At 37.1% G+C, this 22640-nt stretch overlaps 3 protein-coding genes and 1 long non-coding RNA gene across 4 annotated transcripts; 2 read left to right on the forward strand and 2 right to left on the reverse strand.

Moving 5' to 3' along the window:
- The first annotated feature begins 7605 nt into the window (after positions 1–7605).
- Positions 7606–9743, forward strand: LOC113348689. The gene is made up of 4 exons (XR_003359767.1): positions 7606–7737; positions 8135–8351; positions 8955–9039; positions 9465–9743. It is a non-coding gene; the product is annotated as an uncharacterized LOC113348689 (long non-coding RNA).
- A 499-nt stretch (positions 9744–10242) lies between these two features.
- On the forward strand, positions 10243–12242 carry LOC113348688. Its single transcript, XM_026592532.1, has 4 exons — positions 10243–10450; positions 11161–11231; positions 11331–11417; positions 11918–12242. Exons 1-4 carry the CDS (start codon positions 10336–10338, stop codon positions 11963–11965), a joined length of 321 nt encoding a protein of 106 aa, XP_026448317.1. The 5' UTR covers positions 10243–10335; the 3' UTR covers positions 11966–12242.
- A 222-nt stretch (positions 12243–12464) lies between these two features.
- Positions 12465–15127, reverse strand: LOC113348687. Its single transcript, XM_026592531.1, has 6 exons — positions 14548–15127; positions 13738–13815; positions 13498–13532; positions 13335–13390; positions 12963–13055; positions 12465–12839 (listed from the first exon to the last, which is right to left on the reverse strand). The coding sequence occupies exons 1-6, from the start codon at positions 14965–14967 to the stop codon at positions 12772–12774; spliced, it is 750 nt and encodes a 249-aa protein (XP_026448316.1). The 5' UTR covers positions 14968–15127; the 3' UTR covers positions 12465–12771.
- Positions 15128–15421: 294 nt separating this feature from the next.
- Positions 15422–17923, reverse strand: LOC113348686 (transmembrane protein 184C-like). The gene is made up of 5 exons (XM_026592530.1): positions 17734–17923; positions 16936–17235; positions 16668–16790; positions 16036–16326; positions 15422–15778 (listed from the first exon to the last, which is right to left on the reverse strand). The coding sequence occupies exons 2-5, from the start codon at positions 17197–17199 to the stop codon at positions 15584–15586; spliced, it is 873 nt and encodes a 290-aa protein (XP_026448315.1). The 5' UTR covers positions 17200–17235; positions 17734–17923; the 3' UTR covers positions 15422–15583.
- Positions 17924–22640: the final 4717 nt, after the last annotated feature.

The following is a 22640-nucleotide window of genomic DNA, read 5'->3' on the forward strand; positions in this document are numbered from 1 at the left end:
TCTCCTACAGTCGCAGCTACATCTTCTCCTACACTGGAAGCTATACCTCCAACCCATTCAGCTGCTACTGAGATTTCCCCATAAAAACGCCACACCGTATATGTCAAATCAATACCATGTCTTAGTAAATGAAATGAAATTTCACTAAGCGGCTCTAATCCTTTACTATTCTTGCAACGTCTACAAGGGCATGAGAATAATGAACTATCACCACCATATTTATGCGCAAACTCTATGAATAACCCTACACCTCGTATGTATTGAGAATATTTACGACTACAACTCATCCATCCCTTATCACGTTCCATTACCCTACGCTGCTGATCCTAAAATAAGATATCTATGTCAGGTAGGTACAACTCAAACATATCATATTATGCTATACTATACCATGTGAAATAGAACAGATAGTGAATTCCATAAAATAATATGCAAGAGTATATACATCCATATAAATAGGAATGCAATGTGGCTCAAAACCATACTGCTGAGCGTGCAGCAGCCAGCAGGACCATTATAGAGTCGTGGCTTATGAGATACTAATTTAAACACGAACTTCGTAAAAACACCCAAAATAACCAAGTTACAAATATCCCCCTCTTAGTCTTAATTCTATATTGCTATACCAACCCCTTTTCCCCCTGAACCAATTAAACATGATAATGTAAACCCAAAATAAAAATAACAGAAAACCAATTCTATCCCCCTCTGATGATATTATATATTTAACTTATCTGACATAGGTACAAAAAAAATATATCATACCATGAACTGAAAGTTAACTTCAAACAAATTAGTTAAAGTTTAATTTTTTTGCCTAGCATACTGCAGGATATTATGAACTGAAATTTAACTTCAAACAAATAAGAAAAAACTTCAATTTTTTTGCCTAACATATTGCAGGATACTATGAAATAAAATTTAACTTCGAACAAATTAGTAAAAGCTTCAACTTTTTTGCCTAGCATACTGCATGATACTATGAAATGAAATTTAACTTCAAACCTATCATACTATGATCTGGAATAAAACTAGCAAACACCCACATCTCACAGTAAAATGCATCTAATACACATCCAGATTTCACACAAATAACCCTAAAAATGAAATTGGAAAAGTAAAACCCAAGAAAAAATCAACCCTGAATCATCAAATCAACAAACACCCATATCTCACAGTAAACTAAATCTAATACACAACCAGATTTCACAAAAATAGACATAAAAATTGAAGTGGAAACAAGCAGATTTGACAAAATTAAAACCCTAAAAAACCTAAAATTTATGAAATCGAAACCATGAGAGAATCAGAAAGAGGAAATTATACCTAGATCGAAATAGAAACACCAAAATCTCGCAGATATACTTCCAACTGCAAAGATGGAACCATTAGTTAATAAGAACTGTAAAGATGAAACTGACCGTCATTCTGTGTGATCAGTTTAAGTGCTGGGAACAGATTTTTTAACTTGGGTTAAACCTATTTTTTACTTTCACCTCACCCTAAGCGGGAATACTCCCTCGCTTTTCACCTGTACGACTCGCTCTCAGCCACAGAATTTCTCTACTAACTCTATTGAAACTCTCTCTTCCTCCATTATTTCCAGATCTGAAACTTCTCTAAAGAAAAACACCCTCTCCCTACCATTAACAGAAGCTCTGTAAATGTGAGTCATTTAATTCAGAACCAACACAGTTACACAAGAGGTTGGCATGCCAGGTATTTTCAACATTTGCAATTCGCAACAGCTAAGGAGCAGTTACAAATTTCACAACTGCTTAAAGCAGTTGCGGATTTCAGAGCATTTGCAAAATCAGTTGTGAATTCGCAACTGCGTAAGAGCTGTTGCAAATTTTAGTTGTTATTCCGGAAAAATAGTGTAGTGCGACTCTAATGGTCCATATCTGTTGGTCTCCTGGATGTTTTTGACACTTGGAGTTGTCAGCATTATAATCTTATAAAATAGCGACCAAATCACCCAGAAGAGTCGTCAATGTGATAAGCCTAAACCGGTACGACTCTAATGGTCCATATCTGGTGGTCTCCTGGATGTTTTTGACACTTGAAGTCGTCAGCATAAGAATCTTACTAAATAACGACCAAAATCACCAACATTTTTCTGATCTAGAGTCGTCAATGTGATAAGCCTAAACCGGTACGACTCTAATGGTCCATATCTGTTGGTCTCCTGGATGTTTCGTCACTAAGGATCGTCAACCTGGTAATGTAACTTAATAACGACTCTTCCATGTTTTATCTTCAAAGGTTATTTCTGAGTACACTTTTCCCAAAAAAAAGAGCCGTTGGGATGTTATCTATATAAAGACTCCATCATCAACTAGTAAATACACCCGAAAACAATCAAAGTAAAGCATTTTTCCAATGTCATGACCATCATCAAGTAACAATTCAATTGAAACCATACTTATAAGATGAAAGAGACCAACCAAGTCAATATTGGCAATGGAAGAAGAAATACGCAAAAGAAGCATGCGACCTACTAAAAAATCATTCACTGGATCATCATATCCTACGAAGGAAGAAGAAGAGATGCGCGAGGCCAAAAAACGGGGCAAATAACAATTCTATTTACGAGAAGTATTCAAGCAAGTCGAGGAAGAGACCGAATGGGTTAAAAGTTATTACAACATCAAAGATCTTCCCGAAGAACATCAACAAGTTGGTGTGAGTCTTTTCGTTAATTTCAAGAAGAAAGAACGCTTTAATTGTGAACTTTCCCACATTCATGGTAGGATCCATCACGTTATCAAATTGTGCACCAAGTACAACGAGTTTCTCGCGAGGCACAAATGGGATAGACGTGATGCCCAGGCCGCTTATACCAAATGGAGAGGAGAGCCGTTTTATCACATCGAAGCTGCAATGGTCGTTCATTCTCGCACCAGGAAAATAAATAACATGTAATTTGTTGTGGATTCATGTTGAAGTTAATGTATTATAGTTTCAACTAAATGGAGTTTCTGCAGTTAAAATTTTTTCTCATAAGAATCCTCACATTGTGTATATATAGCTTAACGATTCTAGTTGTGGATTTCAAAAAATCCGACCGTTGAGGTTTTCTTCTATAAAATACAACCCCCTACTCTTGATAAAACTTCCCAAAAAATTTCAGTTTCTACCAAAATACTTAAACCTTTAGTAGAAATGTCGGAATCAGTTGAAGATTTGTGTCTCGTTAAATCGTTTGCTAATACGTTTCGTGAACGTCCTAATGAAATCTATTCCATGTTTTGGAAGAGAGTTAAAGAATTCTTTAACTGGCGAACTGGGAACCCCAATAACCGCAAGTGGAGAGACTTGGCTTTTCGATTCAACTACATGAAAAGTTCAATGCGAGAGTATGTTAAGTAAGAAATATGGTGTAGGCACATCATCCACGAGCTCCTCTTACGGAAAAAGTAAGTAATCCTTTATTGTTCTTCGTAAATAGTTCACATCCTTAATAGTTGGCATACTAAAGTTTAAGAATTTCAGCTGGAACGTTTCAATGGGCTATGGAGAATTCGTAACGGAAAAACTATGTTCATTCACCACAAAAAATATACCATGTTGTATCGACGTGCTAGGAGGTTCATCGACAAACATTTGATGTGTCAAATTCAAGGGTATCCATATTGACTCTTATGTAGTACGAGATTGATGTAATGTTATGTTCTTAATGAAATCAAAATACATTCTCGTTAAAGTAGTAATATTTCAAATTTGGGTCGGTACTCTGCTATATGATCAACATAACGACTTCTTTATTTTCGACAAGGGTCGTTATTTGATTCCTTGTAACATACAACCATAAGTTCAAGGTTCATAACTAAAAACATCTCCTCACACAAGAGTACGAACTCCACCTCGCCTCGACCGCCACCACGCCCTCGACCTCCACCTCAACCTCGACCTTGACTTTCACTTGATTCACCAGCTATTGTTCGGATTCTCTTACGGCGGCCTTGAATTGTACTTGCTTCAACGTCTTCTATTTCCTCCGAGCTTTCCTCACCTTGGCTTCCTCCATCTTGTCTTGCTTCACCCCGTTCATCACGTTCTTGTCTCATTTGTTCTTGAGTTCTCCTGGGCCTCTTACTTTGCTTAGCCAGATCAGCAAACATTTTCTTTCCTTGTAGATTTTCAATGTGGCTGCAATAATCAGCGTACTTACGATGTCGCTCAAGTTCTACCACTTCTCCTTTGTCGGTCGTGCAACAAAATGACTTGATAAGAATCTTCATTCGATCCCTCTATTTGAATTCAAACACCAATTCATATTAAATAACTTATATTTGTATGTTTATGAAAAACACAATACCAAAAATAAATACTAACCACAAGCTTAAGAATGGTGGAATCATCTCTGGTGTCAGATCTAGAAGCTGATGAAGATGCCTTGTTGCTCCTTCGAGTGCCAGGAGCATATATCCGGATGACCCGAGGGTGAGAGAATTGTTCATACCATTCCAAGTAATCATCTGTGGACTCATGACCTTCATTTACATGCTCCCAAAAAGAGACGTCTATCTTGCTATCATGCTTGTGCCTATCATCCCAATGTTTGGTCTTAGGTTCAGGTTCGTAAGCCACCACTAATGACGAGTCGCCAGACCGACATTTTTTCAAATTATGGTTGAAACGCGGTTCATAATCCGGTGCGGGTGAATCTTGAATCTACCCAAGTTGACGCATGATTCTCATCGGATTATACATTGAAAATCCTTAAGGGTAAAACAGAGGGTCGTTGTAATACACGACATCTTCCATTGCGCTCACCCTATCATTCTTATAAGGATCAAAGATTACCTCTTTCGCAGTGATGTTGTCCAGTTTTTGGCACATTTCGAAGAACGCATCCTTTTGGTCCTTGTCCTGACATCCAGTGAACAAGTATCGATTCCATCTTGGTTTAGTTTTGTTCCACTCTGGGTTGATATTGACGTCGGGATTGTCTTTGAACAATAAAGGGAAGCGATCGTAAATCCATACCTACATTGACAACAAATAAAATCAAATAAAACATTTTGATTGGTATAAAAATATTCAAAGTACAAAAAAGCATAAATAGAGGATAAATAGAGGAGACAACTTGGTTCAATCAATAAAACATTACCTGGAGTAGAGTCGTATTGCCATGAACTTGAGAAGATCGTAACCGAGATGCATTTGATAACTGACAATTCAAATGTGCTACCATGGCAGTCCCCCAAGAGTACTTGTTCACATCTTCCAAAGGATCCAAAAGTTGAAGAAGGTTCACACTCACCCGGTTACCCTTGCTGTCGGGAAATATAACCGACGCAAGGGTGTACATGAAATACCCAGCCGCCGCATAACGACATTCCATATCAAAGAGACCATCAACTTTTTCTTTGATTAGTGTTCCAACAAACATCTCCCTAATATCAACGAGTTTGAACTCTTTCTTCGGGTATGTCTTTCCTTTCACGAAACGACCATATGACGTCTCTTTATCCCAGCCAAACAATTTCCCGGTCAATCCATAAATTTCTTCCCAACTAAGCTTCTTCTTTAACCTGTCATTGGTTGATTTTCCTTCGACCGGGAGCCCTAATATCGTATCTGCATCATCGGGTGTCAATGCCATCTCACCAAAGGGTAACTTGAATGTATGGGTTTCGCCATAGAACCTCTCACAGAAACTTGACACTGCAACCTTGTCATATCCAACCACAGAGTTCACAACAGCAGCATACAGAGCAGAGTTTTCAATAATATCTTTCACTCTTTGACATTCATCCTTTAGATCCCACATGGACATTTTCACATAAGAAGATTGTCGTCTGAAGAGACGAACGACATTCTTATGATCCTACAAAGGAATAATAAAGTATTAAAGCAAATATTAAAAGAAAATAAAGTTAAAATCAACAAGTAAAATATAAAAACAAAGATAAGATTGCTACGATTGTTTCGTAGATGGTACGAGCCCATGTTCCGGGATACCCAAATAAAACTTTGCAGCCATCTCTGGGTTCTCATCTGGCTTTACCACTAGAAAGACGTGTAAGCAACAAATGTTCGTCGGGAATGTGACTCGCACTCTCTGCAACTGGCCTTCCATCCTTCCGTCTCGACGGTTTCGGCTGCTCTTCCTCTTTCTCCTCATCAGCATCCTCATCATCACCACCACCACCACCCTTACCATTGTTACCATCATTACCTTCATTATACTCCTCCTACTCCTCCTTCTCATCACCACCACCACCACCACCCTTACCATCGTTACCATCATTACCCTCCTCCTCATCATCATCATCATCATCACCACCAACACCATTACCACCACCATTTCCATCATCACCACCATTACCACCACCATTGCCATCATCACCACCATTACCACCATTGCCATAAACATTAATCTCTTCTTGTTCCAGAACTTCATCCTCCTCCTCTTCTGCATCGCTCCCGGTAACAGATACAACAGGGGTGGAAGAATCAGACGAATCATTACCTGGGTCTCTTGGTTCGTTCATAGACAATGGTACCTCATCCGGATTTTTTCCTTGGAATGGACCGACATTCAAGTATCTGGTGTGTCAGGGAGGTTTAGAGGGAGGAGTGGGCATGTGTTTCTTGTATCTCTTTGGTCTGGAAGGAGGAGTGGGTATATATCAGAACAAGGGTCGTCACAATATTCATTAAAAATAAAACGACTCTCATATAGTACATGACGACTGTAAGAACAGAAGACGACGACCCTGTGTAAAACATTGACGACTCTATGTGATATAAGTGACGACCCTATCAATATTTTGGACAGTGAGTATGATTGTTTTCAACATCGGATCGTCATATAGTTACTATATAGAGGTAACGACTCTGATCTAGGGAAAAATTGTACAATGACGACCTAAATAGATACATTGAAGACTCTTCCAATATTTGGGATAGAGAGACGGTTCGTATTTCAATTGGGATCGTTATCATACACAAAAGGGTCGTCAACATATTCAAATCTAGAACAAAAAATTTGCAGTAGCAGATTTAAAATCGTTAACTTAAACATCAAACAGACTAACGATTTTTCGTAGATTATACATGCATGAATAGAGTCGTTAATTAATAGGAAAACACATACTGACGACCCTATCACTGAAACTGAAAAAATTGATTCCAAAAATCAATCAAAACATAGACAAATAATCGAAACAAAGATGGATTTTAGTTCACTTACTTTCTAATCGGCGCCATTAATTCTTCCCGGCTTGATACTGCAACCTTGGTTTTAAGATTAATCTTCAATTTAGGTGTATCTACAGTTTTAGGGTTAGCAAACTTTCCTTTGTACTCATTCGTTCGAGCCATGTTTGTAGAGGAAGCTAATCGTCGATTAAAATTTTTCGTAACGATTACGACGAAGAAAAAAAAATTGGTCGTCAGTGGAGGAGAAGACGAACCGTGGAGGGAGAGGAGGAGGACAAAAGTTTCTGATTTTGATACAATTGGAGGCCAATGTTTAGTGTTAATAGGTTTTTAAGTGGGAAGGGTAAAATAATATTTTCCCCCTATTTTCTTTGACTCCAATCTATGGTGTGGATATAAATTGGTCGGACCCCCAATTATTTTTTGGGGCCCAATTAAACGAGGCTGTAGAGGTGTGAGAGTTTGCACCTTCATGAACACGAGCTCTTGTTAAAACTCAAAAAACAGGCGATAAAGCTGAAAGCGGGTAAAATTACGAATTAGGTTTTGGAATCTATAAAACTTGTAAGCTCTTTCTCACCAACTTGTACAGTTTCTTTTTCTTTGAAGCATGTTGTACAGTTTTTCTGTTCCGTTTTTATGCTTATCTTTCCAACTCCTATGACTTCTCCTTACTGTAGATTTTTCATCCGTTTTCTTATAATCCCTGGTTCTTATTTGACTCAGAAATCAGTGATATTTATGTGATTATTTTCTATTTTTAAGTTTTATGATAATAAACATAGATTTCTTAGATAGATTTTAACAAGCTGTAAAACCATAGGTAAATGTTCAAAATTTGAAACCCTAATTCAGCATAAATTGGCTTAAGGGTGAATCTCAGAAATCTGATGATTTTTTTTGCTAATTTTTGGAGTAAGGTTTTGAATCTGAAACTTTTCTGTCTTATATTTTGTGGCAGGTTTATTTGAAAATTGGATTCAATGAGTCTTATAAATGTTACAAATGAGATGGATATTGACAAAGATAGTGAAGTTGATAAAACCAGTTGCGATGGAAAAAAGAAAGCAGCAGTTCAAGCTGAACTTAACAGAGTGAATAAACTGCCTACAAACAGTAGCTATGCATCTCATCGTATCAGAGTTCTCAACAAAGTACTGCAACTTATGTCCATTAAGGTTAGATACTAAATTAATTACTTTTCGTCATCATACTTTCATGACACATACTATTTTGAACCAAGAAATTTGCAGCGAATTTATACCAACAGGTATTCAAGGGGTGCCTCTTCATGTTACTTAATGCTTGATGATGACTATTGGCTGATGCTTATACATTTCTTCTTATCATAAACAGTTTATTACTCATAAGTCATAAGAGGTTTTTGTTCGAAAAAGTTTGCTTCTTAGTTACCCTTCTTGCAAAAGATCTATAATTGAGAATGAGTATCATTGAAAATTAATTCCAATCATGTAATCATTTGCAAACTCCAATGCCTGATCCCTTCTATGCTTGTGAAATGGTAATTTGGGACTTTCGATCTCTTTGGATTTGATATTCTGGCACTCAGTAGTTTGACTTTTCATTGCCTCACAGTTCATTAGTTTCGAGGTTAGGAAACGTTCCTCACTCGTCGCTACACTCTAGACAGCTTCCGTATCTTTTAAGTGTCATATATGTTGCTGTTGATAGTTTCGATACATTTCAGTTATCCAAGCTACTTATGTATCTGAAAGTAATTATTGAAATTTAACTGAATTTATCTTGCGCTAATTTGCCAGAGAACGCCGTCACAAGACGAAGAGTTGGAGCTTCTTTTTGCAGGGCTGTCTCTTTGAGGAAGAGTTTAAGTTTGTCTAAGCACTGGTGAGTAGCGAGTTCCAATTAGCTCTGAATCGTACTAGAGCAAATTCTTTTTTTCCTTATCTCTGTATATGTACTAGTGCAGGTATACATTCTTGTACTTTTGGAGTTATCCTGCTTGATAATATAGAACTCAAAACATATATGAATGCATTTCCACCAGACGCCACCATATTCAAAAAGTGTTGGTTAGATACATAAGCAGGTGAATAGGTTTGGTAGGTTATCTGGGAACTCGTCATTCAGATCTTTGTCCAACAGAATGCTGTTTTTTGTTGTTGTTGCACACGGTAAAAGGGATTCCCAACATACACTATTGATTATAGAAGAAGAGGATTCACAGTTCCCCCTTCTGTCTTCAAATACGTTATTTTTTACTTATCTAGATATGTGGCATCTATTATCTCATTGAATTAGTTTTGTTGCAGAATGTGAAAATGGAGCTACATCAACATAAAGAATGATAGAGTACAACAATGCTTGTGTGGTTTATGCTTTTTAATGGTTCAAAGAAGAGAAACCCTGGGTGCTGAGCTGCTCTTCGTGTGTATGTATATATATAGTAATGTATACTGTTGGGTTTGACGAGAGACCTTCTCTGTTACTCAGTGCTACATTTTCAAGGTTCCATTTTGTGTCGAATGGCTGCAGGCTTTAAAATAAAATAAACCAAAAAAGTGAACAGTATGTTCTTTGATTTGCTTATATTTTTGCAGCTTTTTGTCTAATCATCCCAATTTTGCAAAGACTGTAGGTTGATAGTATGAAATGGTTTGTGTAGGCACTTGAATCTGACTGAACTGAACTCTCCAAAACATGTACGAAACCTTATTCAACTGGATTATACAAAGCCCAAAGCAAAGAAAACAAGCCAAAATCAGAATTAACCAGAGGAAGATTTTGATAAAAATAAACCTAATCCTACTTCCTTCACTGACCCAGGTCAACAGCCCTGCACTCCTGCAATATTGAAGCGAACCAAACGAGTTATTACCATGGTATGACCAACAAAGCTGCATGAACCGGAGGAGAATCTTCCCATGTTGCTATAAGCCTACAGTGCTATTGCAAGTTTGCAGCCAAACAGAGAAGAGAAAGAAAAACTTGGAACCAGAACTTACTAGAACCGGAACACATAGGAAGGGTACTTATGACATTTTACCAATTCACCCCTACCTCAGCTTCTATTTCTTTCTATAGTCTCCTCCTCTCACAAATCTCTCATTTTGTTTGAGAAAAATTACTCTCACACTTTTCTCTCTCTCTCTAACCCTCTGAGAAGAAAAAAAAATTATAACAATGGCTGCAAGGTTGGTGGCTAGACAAGCCGCTTCTCTATGTAGGGTTTCCACTCCAAAGTCTGCAGCTGATGCCACTCAGCTTATCCAACGACGTGGTCTTGCAGGAGGTGGAGGTATGAACTAATCTGTCAAATCAAAATCTCAAAATTAAAGTTTCTTTATCATTTTTCATTTCCTCGTAAATCTGATCTCGTTCGATTAGAAATCTTTGAGTAGATTTGTGTAGGGTTTTTGTAGAATCTGATTCATACATTAGAAATTCTGTTCCTTAATACATGGAAGAATTTCAGATTGGTGCCCTAATTTATAAAATGAGTTGTTTCTGATGATTCTGGACTTTCTAGGGCATTCTTTTTAATCATTTATCCTTATTTTTCACTGTTTCTTGTTTGGCTATGCCTATTCGATCTTACAGAATACTGAATCTTAATTTTCTTTTTCCATCTATAGAATCATGTTTTTTCTAATTGGGTTTAAGTTTGAAATGAGTAAAACGGAAAAGATTACAAACAGGAAGAACGAAAGCAATGTAGATAATTTCATGCTGAAGTACCTATAGTTTCCGTGTTCTTCTAGAAATAACCTTGGATTGCACTTTCATTACACTCTATGGTTACTCAGCTATCTTGTTCAATATGTTGTTACGAATATAGAATGAAAGCGGAACTGTTTGCTTGTAACTAGAGATGTTCAATCAAAGAAGATAGTTCTGCTGTGCTAGTAGCTTTCAATTTGTATCAGCATGTTGTGTTATCTTTTATATATACCTATAACTCTCTTATCCTGAGCATTTCCTGAATAAGGTTTATTTGCTTCGCCACAGATCATCATGGACCCGCAAAGGTGAACTGTTGGTCAGACCCAATGAGCCCATCTAGATGGAAGGAAGAGCATGTAAGTCACTTGAAGGCTATTTTTCAATAACGTGGTTTGTACTTACTTTGATTCACGGCACCCTTTTACTTACTGTAATACAATTTGTCAACTTTGCAGTTTGTGATTGTCTCTTTAGCTGGATGGGGTTCAGCTATTTACGGTGGTTACAAATTCTTCACTGGAGGCAAGAAAGGAACTGAAGAGGTACTTGGTTATTATACTAATAAGGCCTAGCTGCTTTTTTCATGCGTACTCTTAAAGTACTGCATTTTCATCTGTTGTCAGCGCCTCAGTTAGGTGGCTTGCCAGTTACCTGTGTCTCTGGGTTGAACTGAGCATTTTCTGATCTCCCTAGTTCTAAATTTCTAGTTGGAGATTGGATACTCTTGAACTTACACCCATGTCAGCCAAGTCTCCAGAAATTCAATCCCAGATACTTAGGTTGCACAATAGTTGGAGATAATTATGGTCTTTACCTGCCACCATGATTGACAGACTGAAAAAATAAGAATATTTATCCGTTTCATTCACCATGATTGATAATTATGGTCTGGTATTGCAAACATTCACCGTCCCGCACTATGTTGTTCCCGTTTCATGTTTGATACTTTGATGTGAAATTAAGATCGTGTTAATACCTAACCGGCTAACCCATCTTACTTATTGGGGCGTACTTCACTGACATAATTTTCTTGTCTTCGCAGAAAGTGGCTGAAGCAACTCTGCAGAAAGTGGTTGAAGCATCTCACTAGGCTGGGTCCAGAATTTTGTTTATGTTGTGGTCGTTCTTAAGTTCACCTCCAAATAAGTTTACCTAAAACGTCAGATCCTCTGTGGGGACCATATTTTTCTTTTGTTTTGAGATAATCCAGTTTGTGAGTATTTTTATTTGCGAACCCTCCTGGATAATGTTAGGATTGATATTCATTTTATTCCATTCGTCGTTCTGATGAATTGGTCCTGTACCTGGTTTATCAATAACAGCTTCTTCCTTGTTCAAGTATGGGTGCTAAACATATTTTTTTTGGCTTTTTTTGTTGTTGTTAAAATTAACAACAAAACCTTGTCATCCAGATTTCGCTATGGATCAATTTTGGATGGTGCAAACTAAACAGAACCCTGTGATCTGCATTCTGTGAACCTATGCAAATGACTTATTATTTCCTTTCTCAAGCTGGATACGTTCCTGCCATAATGTTGTTGTATTGACAAGGTAATAAGCAATAATAATACAAGCACAGCGCATCAACATAATTTACACAAGACTGAGCTAAATTTACTAATGAATCATTCAAGTTTCTAAGCTCTTCTTTTGCCTCTCTGTGTAAATGGGTATTTACCCAAACTGGATACTGATGAATACATGATACACTTTCATAATATAAAGTTACATGCAACAACAACAACCCTCTCTAACACAAGTCATTATAAGTACAAAACTTCTGCCTGTCATTATAAGTACAAAACTTCTGCCTAAATATCATGTTTATGATATTGTATAGATGAGTCTATTGAGGATCCCTTGACACCAATCAAATAAAAGGTTTTATACAAGGTATCAGTCCACATCCATTACTTCAGCTTCAACATCAACAACTGGTAGAGAAGAGGTTTTCCCAGTTTTCCCTGCATATAGACATTCCTCAGCAACTAATTAAAGTTCAAATGAAAAGCTATTCGAAATTACACAATGTTCAGTTTATTGTTTTTGAAAGATTCCGGTAATGCAGTTCCTCAACAAGGAAGTACCTTTCTTGCTGGAGAAACCATCAAATGCTTGTCCATACGTGGTGGACTGATTTGAAAAGATAGTTGGTTCTTTTACAAACTTACTGCCCTTGACTGAAATACAATCAGATCAGATGATCTTATTTCAGAATATAGGAGTATAGAGCTATTATTAACAATATGTTAAAAATGACTTGGATAAAAGAGAAGTGAAACCATAAGATTTTCATCGCAGGAATCAATGCAACCACAAAGTAATCTGCATGCATGAGTTGGGGGTGGAATAGTTGTAAGTTCGCACTCTATTTGTTACGAAAGTAAGTTCTTTATTTTCTTCTCCTCTCTTTCCATAACACATGTACACTTGGACTGCAAATGAGAATTATCTATTACCTGAGAAAGGTTGACTACAGTAGGGGCAAAGCTGCGGACCATCTTTCATAGAAGATCTGAATGACATTAGGTATTTTGAATCAGTAGTTTCAATGAAAAAAAATGTAAAACTAAGAAGTTGCTATCAACTAATCAAGTGTCACAATATTTTCAGTTTTCTTACTTGAAAATTTGAAATTCATTTCCACAGTTGGGGCACTGCAAGACAGGTAGAAACAGAAATATTCAATTTAAGGGCACTGAAGAAATATAACGAATTAACACACCGGTGTAAAGCATCCTTAAAGTATAAATTTGTTGGATTACTTGATAAAATCAAGATTGATTTATCTCTTATGATATAGTGGCATAAAATAAAAGGGTTCTCAAATAAAAGAAAATCAGATGTGAGCGAGAGCCTTACACTGTCTTGTACCATATCCTGACCTGCCCACCAGATGAAAGCACCCAATCCCAACGCCGGTAAAATTATTGCCAGTAGCTGTTTAAGAAGATAGAAAGAAATTTAAAGAGCATGTAGTAAATAAATTTCTTCATGCAAGCGTAAGCAAGAATGCTACTACTATGTAGATAACTTTGTAATGGTTGTACCATTTGGTAGAGGGCAGTTTTCATTATAAAAGTTGCACTTTTTCATTGAAGGATATTCCCTCACTGGGAAGGGAAATGATGAAAGATTGAAGAAAAGTAAATCTGTGCTTATTGTTCCACGAACTAGTAGATCTTCATGCCAAATGCATGTTATTGACGTCTTTTAACCTGTTCATTATGCATACGCCCACTATTTATTTGCTTGAGAATCTTAAGCACACGGTGAAACCTGTTCATGCCACCGGTTTTTTAAATGCAATAATATAGCTTACAGCCACACAGGCAGCTGGTAAAATTGACCTCCCAGATGAGAGACGGTGTCAAAACTATTCAAGCATTGTCAGTATTGACATGTTCATGTGATCTTTCATTAGCGGCAACTAAGAAAAAACATAAACCATGATTACCTTCTTACACTAGTAGTGAAATAAGCTTGAGTTCCATTTGAGCATATTCGACATCCAAGTTAAGGGGGGCCATAAAACTAGCACATCCATTGTTTTTTTAAACGACATATAAATTTCAGTATAAAAAAAAGAATTCTCAGAGAATCAAGGTATACCTGACTGATAATGCAATTTTTTAGCCAAGTTAGTGAAAAATCAAGAAAAATTAAGCTTACCCAAAGTGAAACAATTGCATCCAAAATCCATCCTAGTTGGTCCGTCACTGAAAGATAAACTAATCCAATTACAACGGCAATATTACCCAAAAGCTTCCCAGTGTTGTTATCTCCTCCTCCACCACCTCCACCACCACCACCTCCATTAAGGCCAAACCCTCCGTTAGCTTTAACAACTACAACCCTTTTCTCATTCTTCCTTATCCTTCTCTCCAACCTCAACAAAATCTCATTTTTCTCCCCTAACAAAATTCTTTTCTCCTTTAAACCTCTTAATTTTAAACCATTTTTAGCTCCTGATGGAGAATATGAACTAGTGGGTTGGAGAAATTTGAGCGAGGAAAAGCTTCTTTTTCTGTTTAGATTATCACATGAGCTATTTAAAGTAGAAATATTGATAGAAATTTGAAGATTAGTCATGGAAATCAGAGTAAACCTTATAAGACAATCCAGTAACTTCTTTTTTGAGGGTCTATGGAGAATTCATGGCGGGTGGATTTGAACTTTGAAGTGAGAAGCTAAAAAGAACAGCAAGAACTGAATTTTGTTTATTTGCTCAAAAGAATTTATCCAGTTGCTGTACCTGTCTACCATACAGACGAGAAAGAGAAACCTGGGTATGCCTTGTTTGTATATACCACAAGATCCCACTGTTTAGTGGTCCTTGTGCCAGTACATTGATGGCTAGGATGGACTCGTGAACTGCTCTAGGAAGTAAAAAAATTGAAGATCTGCATCAGTCGGAATTTTTTACAGAGTTCATGCAAATATTTGAATGCCCATAGCAGTGGCGGTTGGCCTTTGATGAAACCCATTCTTTTTCCTGGGTACATTGAGGATGTTTATCCTCTTTGGTTCCATAGGAAGCGACATCTGAGTAGTAAGATAAACCTATAGACATTAATGTCAATTACTAAGGATTACAAAATCATTACGGTGTAGTTTTACAAGCTACAGGCAAGAACAATGTGATTCGCTACATTTACATGTGTTCGTTAACGGCCACCCTCATTTTTTGGTTGTCTTACAGGGTCTGTCATTCACTCTTTTTCAGCTTTGCAAAGACATCTCCACTGTAAGGGGAAACATGGAATGCATACTGATGGAGAACAGAAAAGATAACCATCTCCAAACATACTAAGATGTTTTGATAAGCTTCTTCAATGTGTTCAACATCCAACCAATGAGATTGGATAATACCAGCAGATACTAGGATATCCAGCACAACTCCCTGCACAAGATAATACCGAATACAACTTAAACAATCACAATTATTAACTACGAAAAAGTTTAAGAAAGAAGTAAGTGTGGAGGGAAAGTTACAGCCCTCCACATAGGTACCGCGTACATGTGATGGAAACTAGGCTGGAGGATCTTTTTTAAAGGATTCAATTATGAATTTAGCTTCAGGCACTCCATTTCTCTTAAAATTAGCTGATTAGAAGTTTTGAACACAGTTTAAAGGAACTAATAAGACGAGAAACTAACCTGCCAAAAGCAGAAAAACACAATTCCCTTGATGCAGAGGAACTTGGCAAGAGGCTTATGTGGTTCCAACTCCTTAGCAAACACGTGATAAAAGATCACGAGAGAATAGAGAGCCAGAGATATGGAAAGGTTGAGAATGATGGTGAATGTCCAGCTGACCCAACTTGGGTACAGTCCTAGAAGTTGAAGTGCTATCATTAGAACAGAGCATACAGGCCGAACGATGACAAACTGCCAGGTCCAGCTTTTCAGTTGCTTCAAAATTTGATGGTTCAGATGCACAGTGCGAGGCTGCAGGTAGAATAATCTTGTCTTAGAAATCAGATAATCATTGCCATATGACTCATACTGTGGTCTAGGCAAACAAATTATAAAATTCAAGCTGTGGTTGTCTTGATTTTCTCATTGTGTCTCCTACCTACATAGTCTAAGCAAGTTTGCAGGTCATCAGGTATTTTTGAAGTACGTACATCAGTTACAACCACGAAACTAAAATACAAAAGGGAACTCCAGAGCTACAAACAGTCTACTGAGTGACTTGTTTTGACATAAAGACAAGCAAAACCTTTTGAATAACTTCTGTCTGATTCACCCAAAAAAAAAACAAGCCATGGAAAAAGAATACTTCATACCTGAAAAAGAGTCATTGGAAATGAATGGTGAATTTCTCTTCCTTTGATTTCATCAGGCACTATATTATTGCTAATGGAGATATTCAAGTAACTGTACAACAAAGCAAGGAACTTGGCAATCACCTGCAATTTTATTTCAACAACAAGATTAAAAATGACACTAAGAATCCAATCTCAAGAAGAAACTAAGAAGAGGAAAAGATAAAAAAAACACGAAGAAATGAACAAAACCTCCAATGCAGTTGATGACAGAGTAGGTGCAACTTACAAGAGCCTCATAGCATTCCTTGATTGAATCCAAAAATATGAAGAATGCTTTACTTCCTTGGAAATCCAACAAACCCACAAACGAGTCAACTGCGTAAATGGGTGCCATGAGGATGATTATTATGATAGCCTTCTGCTCCTTTGGGTTCTTCCAATAGAAGAGATGTTGTGAAACAAGCTGTACTGTGAAATGCATTGATGCCATAGCACAGAATGCAGATCCTAACAGCGTGATTTGTCCTCGATCCATAGTACTAAAATCCATGATTACTCAGTGAGTCGACAATCTTAGCACAGAAACCTGCCAAAAACCATAAACAAATTGAATATGTAAGAAAAGCAGACACAACTCCACAAAACCATTAGTGTGGTAGAATATACAGTAGTCTTTTTACTTCAAAGCGGATACCTCTAGTTTTCTTCGTCTTGATCGGATACTTAAAAGGAAAAAAAACATAATCAACATCAATTTTAGTTGTGACACTATTATGTTTAAGCTTGAGGTTCAAGTAAAGAAAAACAACGCAACAATTTTAGCAAGTAAACCCACATGATAACCAATTCAAATAGGCAACCAGTTAAGTGAATTTATTGGGTGGAAACCCTAATTATAAAATCAGCAAAACAAACTAATAACAACATGATCTCTAAAGAATCTTAGATCAAACCACACATAACTTAAAATGTTCTTATCAATAATCAACGGATTCGGAAATAAGTAGCTGTAAACAAATAAGAAAGTATAACGCTAAGCTGATTAAATTGAAGGGAAGAACAGTTGTGAAAAGAGAAAACTTACAAAGGCAATTCGAGATTGATAACTGACCGAATCAAGAATTTCAAAATCTCTCTTTTCTTCGAGGAATCAAACAAAGTGTTTAGAAAAAGTAAGGGACTATAAGAAGGAATTGGAATGATCAGGTTCGGAGAAAGAGGTAGAGAGGGAGTTTGAGTCAAGAACTTCACTCCCAGCTCCGGTTTGTTTGTACTATTGAAGATTTTGATGGCGTCAAGTCAAGACTGCAAAGAAGACTGAAAGTGGAGTCAAAAGTCTCAGAAGATCGAATGGGCTTGGGCCGTGGTTTACGGAGGAGTAAAAACTGATAAGAGTTGTTCTAAGAGCATCTCCAACGGACCTTTTTTTTTTTTTTTTTTAATTTATAATCAAAGGCCTTCAAAAAGGCTAATGGTCCCCCTCAACTGTTGGTGCTAGCCAGGCAGGAGGCACAGACCTGTACATGGAGGATTTCTTACGTTTTTCCCATTGAGCTAGCTCATGAGCAACATAATTACAAATTCTAGGTTGAAAACTAAAAATACGAGCCGATAACTTAGAAGAATACAACTTAATGTCTTTGAATATGGCATCCGTACTAGAATCACCATCAAAAAGTCCAGAAGAAAATTGTTCCACCAGGTTTTTTGCATCGTTTTCTATGATGATATGCGTCATCTTCTGATCCACTGCTTTCTTTAGAACTCCCCAAATAGCTCTAGCTTCCGCTTCTTCTGCAGATGAAACTTCAAACACCATAGCAGCACAGAAAGAAGAAAGAAGCTTTAATAGTGAAATATCTCATCACATAACATGTACCATTATCTCTAATAATGTCATCAAAGGCTCCATCTGTATTACACTTTATCCAACCAAACGAAGAGGGCATCCATTTGTCACTTAGAACTACAGGGGTAGTAGTAGTAACTACATGGATAATTTTTTTGGTGAGTAACATGGCTATGGCTCTTTCTATAATAGCATTATGATTTTCAGAAAATTTTTGAAAAATCAGGTTGTTTCTATTAGTCCAAAGAGACCACATGATAGCAACAAAAAGACCTTGAGAGTCATCAGGCAGTCTGGAATTTTGATCCAGAAGCCAAAACATAAGCCAATGATGGAAATTTTTCTGAGAAAAAAAGAGGTGTTTATGTAGAAGCTTGATAAAAACCATACCTTAGAGGCAAAGTACACAAAACCAAAGCATGCATGATGTTTTCATGAGGATCCTTATACCTAGCACATTCAACAGAATGCATAGGCATTCCAGTGTGAAGGAGTGTTCTAGCAGGTAGAGCATTTTTAGCAGATTTCCACATGAATAATTGAATTCTGTAAGGAACTCTAATTTTCCAAATATGCAACCAAAGATTTTTACAGGGAGAGGGTTTGATGCCTCTGAGTTCCAAGTAGACAGATTTTGAAGAACACTTACCATTCTTTGAAAGATCCCAAGCCCTCCTATCAGGAGTGCAAAGCTAGCTTAAGGGAATAGTGACAATCTTCTTAACAGAAGCATCATCAAAGTGGTTGTGAAGTCTAGACACATTCCAGGCTCTAGTGTTCTCATCAATGAAGTAGTCAACTTTGATACTAGGATCAGGTGAGACAAGAGGGTTGGGGGTTGCAGAACCCAAAGATGGAATCCATTTATCACACCAAGGATCAATGAACTTTCCATCTCCAACAATCCAGGAAATAAAAGGTTTTATCAACTCTTTTATAGCATGTAAGCATCTCCAGGTCCAAGAACACCTATCAGGACACTTAGCATTTAGAAAATCAGTTTTAGGAAAGTATCTAGCTTTTAATATCTTGGTTAACATGAAATCAAGGTTTTCAATAATTTTTCAGATATTCCTGGCTAACATAGCTAGATTGTTTATTTCAGCCTTTCTAAATCCCAAACCACCTTCAGATTTAGGAGAGCAAAGAGTATCCCAACCCAAAAGATGGAGCTTCCTATCTTTTGGGTCTAGAGTCTCTACCCACCAAAATTTACAAAGGTGAGCATCTATCTGTCTACAGAGATGTTTTGGGACTAAGAAAGCACCCATCTGAAAAGGAAGAATGGCTTGACCAATGTGTTTGACCAGAGTAGTTCTGGCGTCCTGAGAAAGGAGCTTGTGTAGACAGATAGTAATTCTGGCATCCACAGCTTCGAGAATACCCATATGGGTTTAGATTTTTGAAGCCTCGAACACAGTTTGAGTCCCAAGATATTTCTCCCCTAAATCTCTGCTTTGAATATCCAGAATGTTATCCAAAAGAACCTTCATACGTTCAGGAATTCTTCTACTGAATAAAATTCCATATTTATCAAAATTAATTTCATGGCCAGAGGCTAGGCAGTACTTTTGGAGGTAGTCTTTTATAGCAGTGAAATTCTCTATGGTAGCCGAAGTAAACAGGAGAGAATCATCAACAAACAGGAGATGAGTCATCTCAGAGGCATTTTTAAAAACTTTGATACCACTCAGGGTACCTTTCCTTTGAAGATTATCTATATAAGAGGAAAGAGCCTCAGAACAGATGATATAGAGATATGGGATAGAGGGTCTCCTTACCTTAATACTCTTTCTGGTTGGAAAAAGCCAATAGGACTACCATTTAAAAGAACAGAATAAGAGACTATGGAAACAGATTGGTTTATGAGTTTAATCCAATTTTCAGCTAGACCCATTTTTCTCAAAACTTTTTCAAGGAAAGACCACTCTAATTTATCATAAGCTTAGACATATCAAGTTTAATGCCAGCAGTACCCCCATCTTTGTCATTATGATTGACAGAATATATGGCTTCATTAGCTAGAAGAATATTATTAGAAATACTCCTCTTTGGTATGAAGGCACTTTTGTTTTGGGATATGATATTGTTAATAAAGAGTTTTAACCTGTTAGCTAGAGTTTTAGATAGGATTTTGTAAATGAAATTACAGAGTCCTATGGGTCTAAACTGGTTAACTAACTCAGCTAGAGGGACTTTACGGGTAAGAGCAATGTTGGTATGGTTGAACACTTTATCAATATGCCCTGTTCTGAAGCAGGTTTGGGTCATATCAATAACTGCTTCTCCAACAATATCCCAAATTTTTTTGATAAAAAAGGCCTGTAAAACCATCAGGGCCAGGGGATTCTTTTCCCCCCATTTGAAAGACAATATTTTTAATTTCCTCAGCTGTAAGAGGTAGGTTTAAAATATCATTATCATCAGCAGAGAATTTAACAAGCAAATCATTCAAAATCTCATCCTGGAAATGTTGTGGTTGAGAAGAGTAAAGATTTTTGAAATAATCTATGAAAGAATTCCCAATACTATCTCTATCGGTTAGAATAGTATTGGAGGAATCCTTGATCCAACTGATAGCATTTCTTTTTCTCCTGAAAAGAGTGACTCTATGGAATTAGGGTGTGTTTCTGTCACCTTCCTCTATACTTGTCTTTCCAATAAATTTCTTCCAGAGTGTAAAGATACTCTAGTCTGGCTTTAAGTCTAGCAGTAGTGCTAGTATCAGTAGGATCAGAAATTTGCAAATCTAACAACTCTTTCATAATGGTAGATATATCAGTTTGAATATTACCAAAAGAAGATTTGTTCCAATCTCTGAGACCTTTTTTGGTACTAAGAAGTTTAGCTCTTAGTTTGTATGTTGGAGATCCTATAACATTAACAGACCAAGAATTAGCTATAATGTCCCTACAGGTGGGATCCTCAATCCACATAGCCATGAAATGGAAAGGTCTAGGCATACAAATATCCTCATAATTGAATCCTATATGCATGGGGCAATGATCAAAAGAATCCCTGGGAAGGTTATTAACACAAAAATTTGGGAAAAGATCTTCAACAATTTGGTTTAAGAAGCATATGTCTAACCTTTCAAGAATTAAATCAGGACCTTGTTGCATATTAGACCAAGTGAATCTAGGACCAGAAAAGCCAGGATCATGCAGGTTAAAAACAAAAACAGAAGTTTCTAAGATGTTCAAAATCAGAATCATTAATTTCAATGCCCTCATTTTTATCTTCAGTTCCTAGAAGGGTGTTGAAATCTCCTATGAAAAAAATAGGGTCATCTATGGGAGCATTAGGTTATAAGCATTGTTGTTCCCAAAAGGCAGTTCTAAGAGTACTATTAGGTTCCCCATAAACAAAGTGAATATGGCAATTTTTTGAGTGTAAGATGTCAGTTGAAGTAACATAGATGCCCCTCAAGCTGGAAGATATAACATTTAGGTGAATTTCCTTTTTCCAAGCCAACACAAGACCACCACTTATACCCACACTAGGGACATTAAAAGTGCAAGGAAAACCCATATTTTTAAGTTTCCTAGCCGCCATATCTTTCCCTATTTTAGTCTCAGAGAGAAAGATGATATCAGGGTTAACATTCCTACATAGCAAACTAAGTTCTTTGTTAGTAGTTTTTTCCCCAGAGCCTCTAATGTTCCAAGCAACAACGTTGATGTTGTTAACAGGAAACTGGTTTATAGTAGAATTGATGTTATCAGATAAAGGGTTTGAGGGGGTTGAGTTTACCTGAGTGGTAGAATCAGATCCACCACCAAGAGAAGCACTGGTACCATCACCACCCTGAGAAGTATGTTGGGAGAAATCGAGACTAGAACTAGCAGCATTAAGAAGAGAATTATTGCGGACACCATTGTTTCTTTGGGAATTGTCAGCAGGTATATTATAGCTCCCAAAAGAGTTAAAAACTTGTTGGGTATTGAGGGAACGTGTAGAAAGATCAATGGCTGGTAAATCCCCCAATTTGGTAATTGGAGGACAGAGTTGAGCATAATCAGGTTCAGTAGAAGTTTGTTCTTCGGGGATGACCACTATACTAGACAAACTAGAGTTAGCTATAATGCGTTTCCTTAAACCAGCTCTGGGGTTAATTTTCCTTTTGAGATTTGCTAGAGCAT

This window comes from Papaver somniferum, chromosome 2 (assembly GCF_003573695.1).
Source record: "Papaver somniferum cultivar HN1 chromosome 2, ASM357369v1, whole genome shotgun sequence".
In the NCBI taxonomy this organism is placed as follows: Eukaryota; Viridiplantae; Streptophyta; class Magnoliopsida; order Ranunculales; family Papaveraceae; genus Papaver; species Papaver somniferum.

Bases quoted from the DNA above. Each gene is read 5' to 3' on its own strand.
- LOC113348688 (XM_026592532.1), top strand. From the start codon at position 10,336: ATGGCTGCAAGGTTGGTGGCTAGACAAGCCGCTTCTCTATGTAGGGTT. The intron at 10,451-11,160 runs GTATGAACTAAT...GCTTCGCCACAG, and splicing joins TGGTCTTGCAGGAGGTGGAG to ATCATCATGGACCCGCAAAG. The intron at 11,232-11,330 runs GTAAGTCACTTG...TCAACTTTGCAG, and splicing joins CTAGATGGAAGGAAGAGCAT to TTTGTGATTGTCTCTTTAGC.
- LOC113348687 (XM_026592531.1), bottom strand. From the start codon at position 14,967: ATGACTAATCTTCAAATTTCTATCAATATTTCTACTTTAAATAGCTCA. The intron at 13,816-14,547 runs GTAAGCTTAATT...CTTCTTAAACAG, and splicing joins ATGCAATTGTTTCACTTTGG to CTACTGGCAATAATTTTACC. The intron at 13,391-13,497 runs GTAAGAAAACTG...AATGTCATTCAG, and splicing joins AATGAATTTCAAATTTTCAA to ATCTTCTATGAAAGATGGTC.
- LOC113348686 (XM_026592530.1), bottom strand. From the start codon at position 17,199: ATGGATTTTAGTACTATGGATCGAGGACAAATCACGCTGTTAGGATCT. The intron at 16,791-16,935 runs GTAAGTTGCACC...ATAAAATTGCAG, and splicing joins AGGAATGCTATGAGGCTCTT to GTGATTGCCAAGTTCCTTGC. The intron at 15,779-16,035 runs GTTAGTTTCTCG...TATCTTGTGCAG, and splicing joins TGTTTTTCTGCTTTTGGCAG to GGAGTTGTGCTGGATATCCT.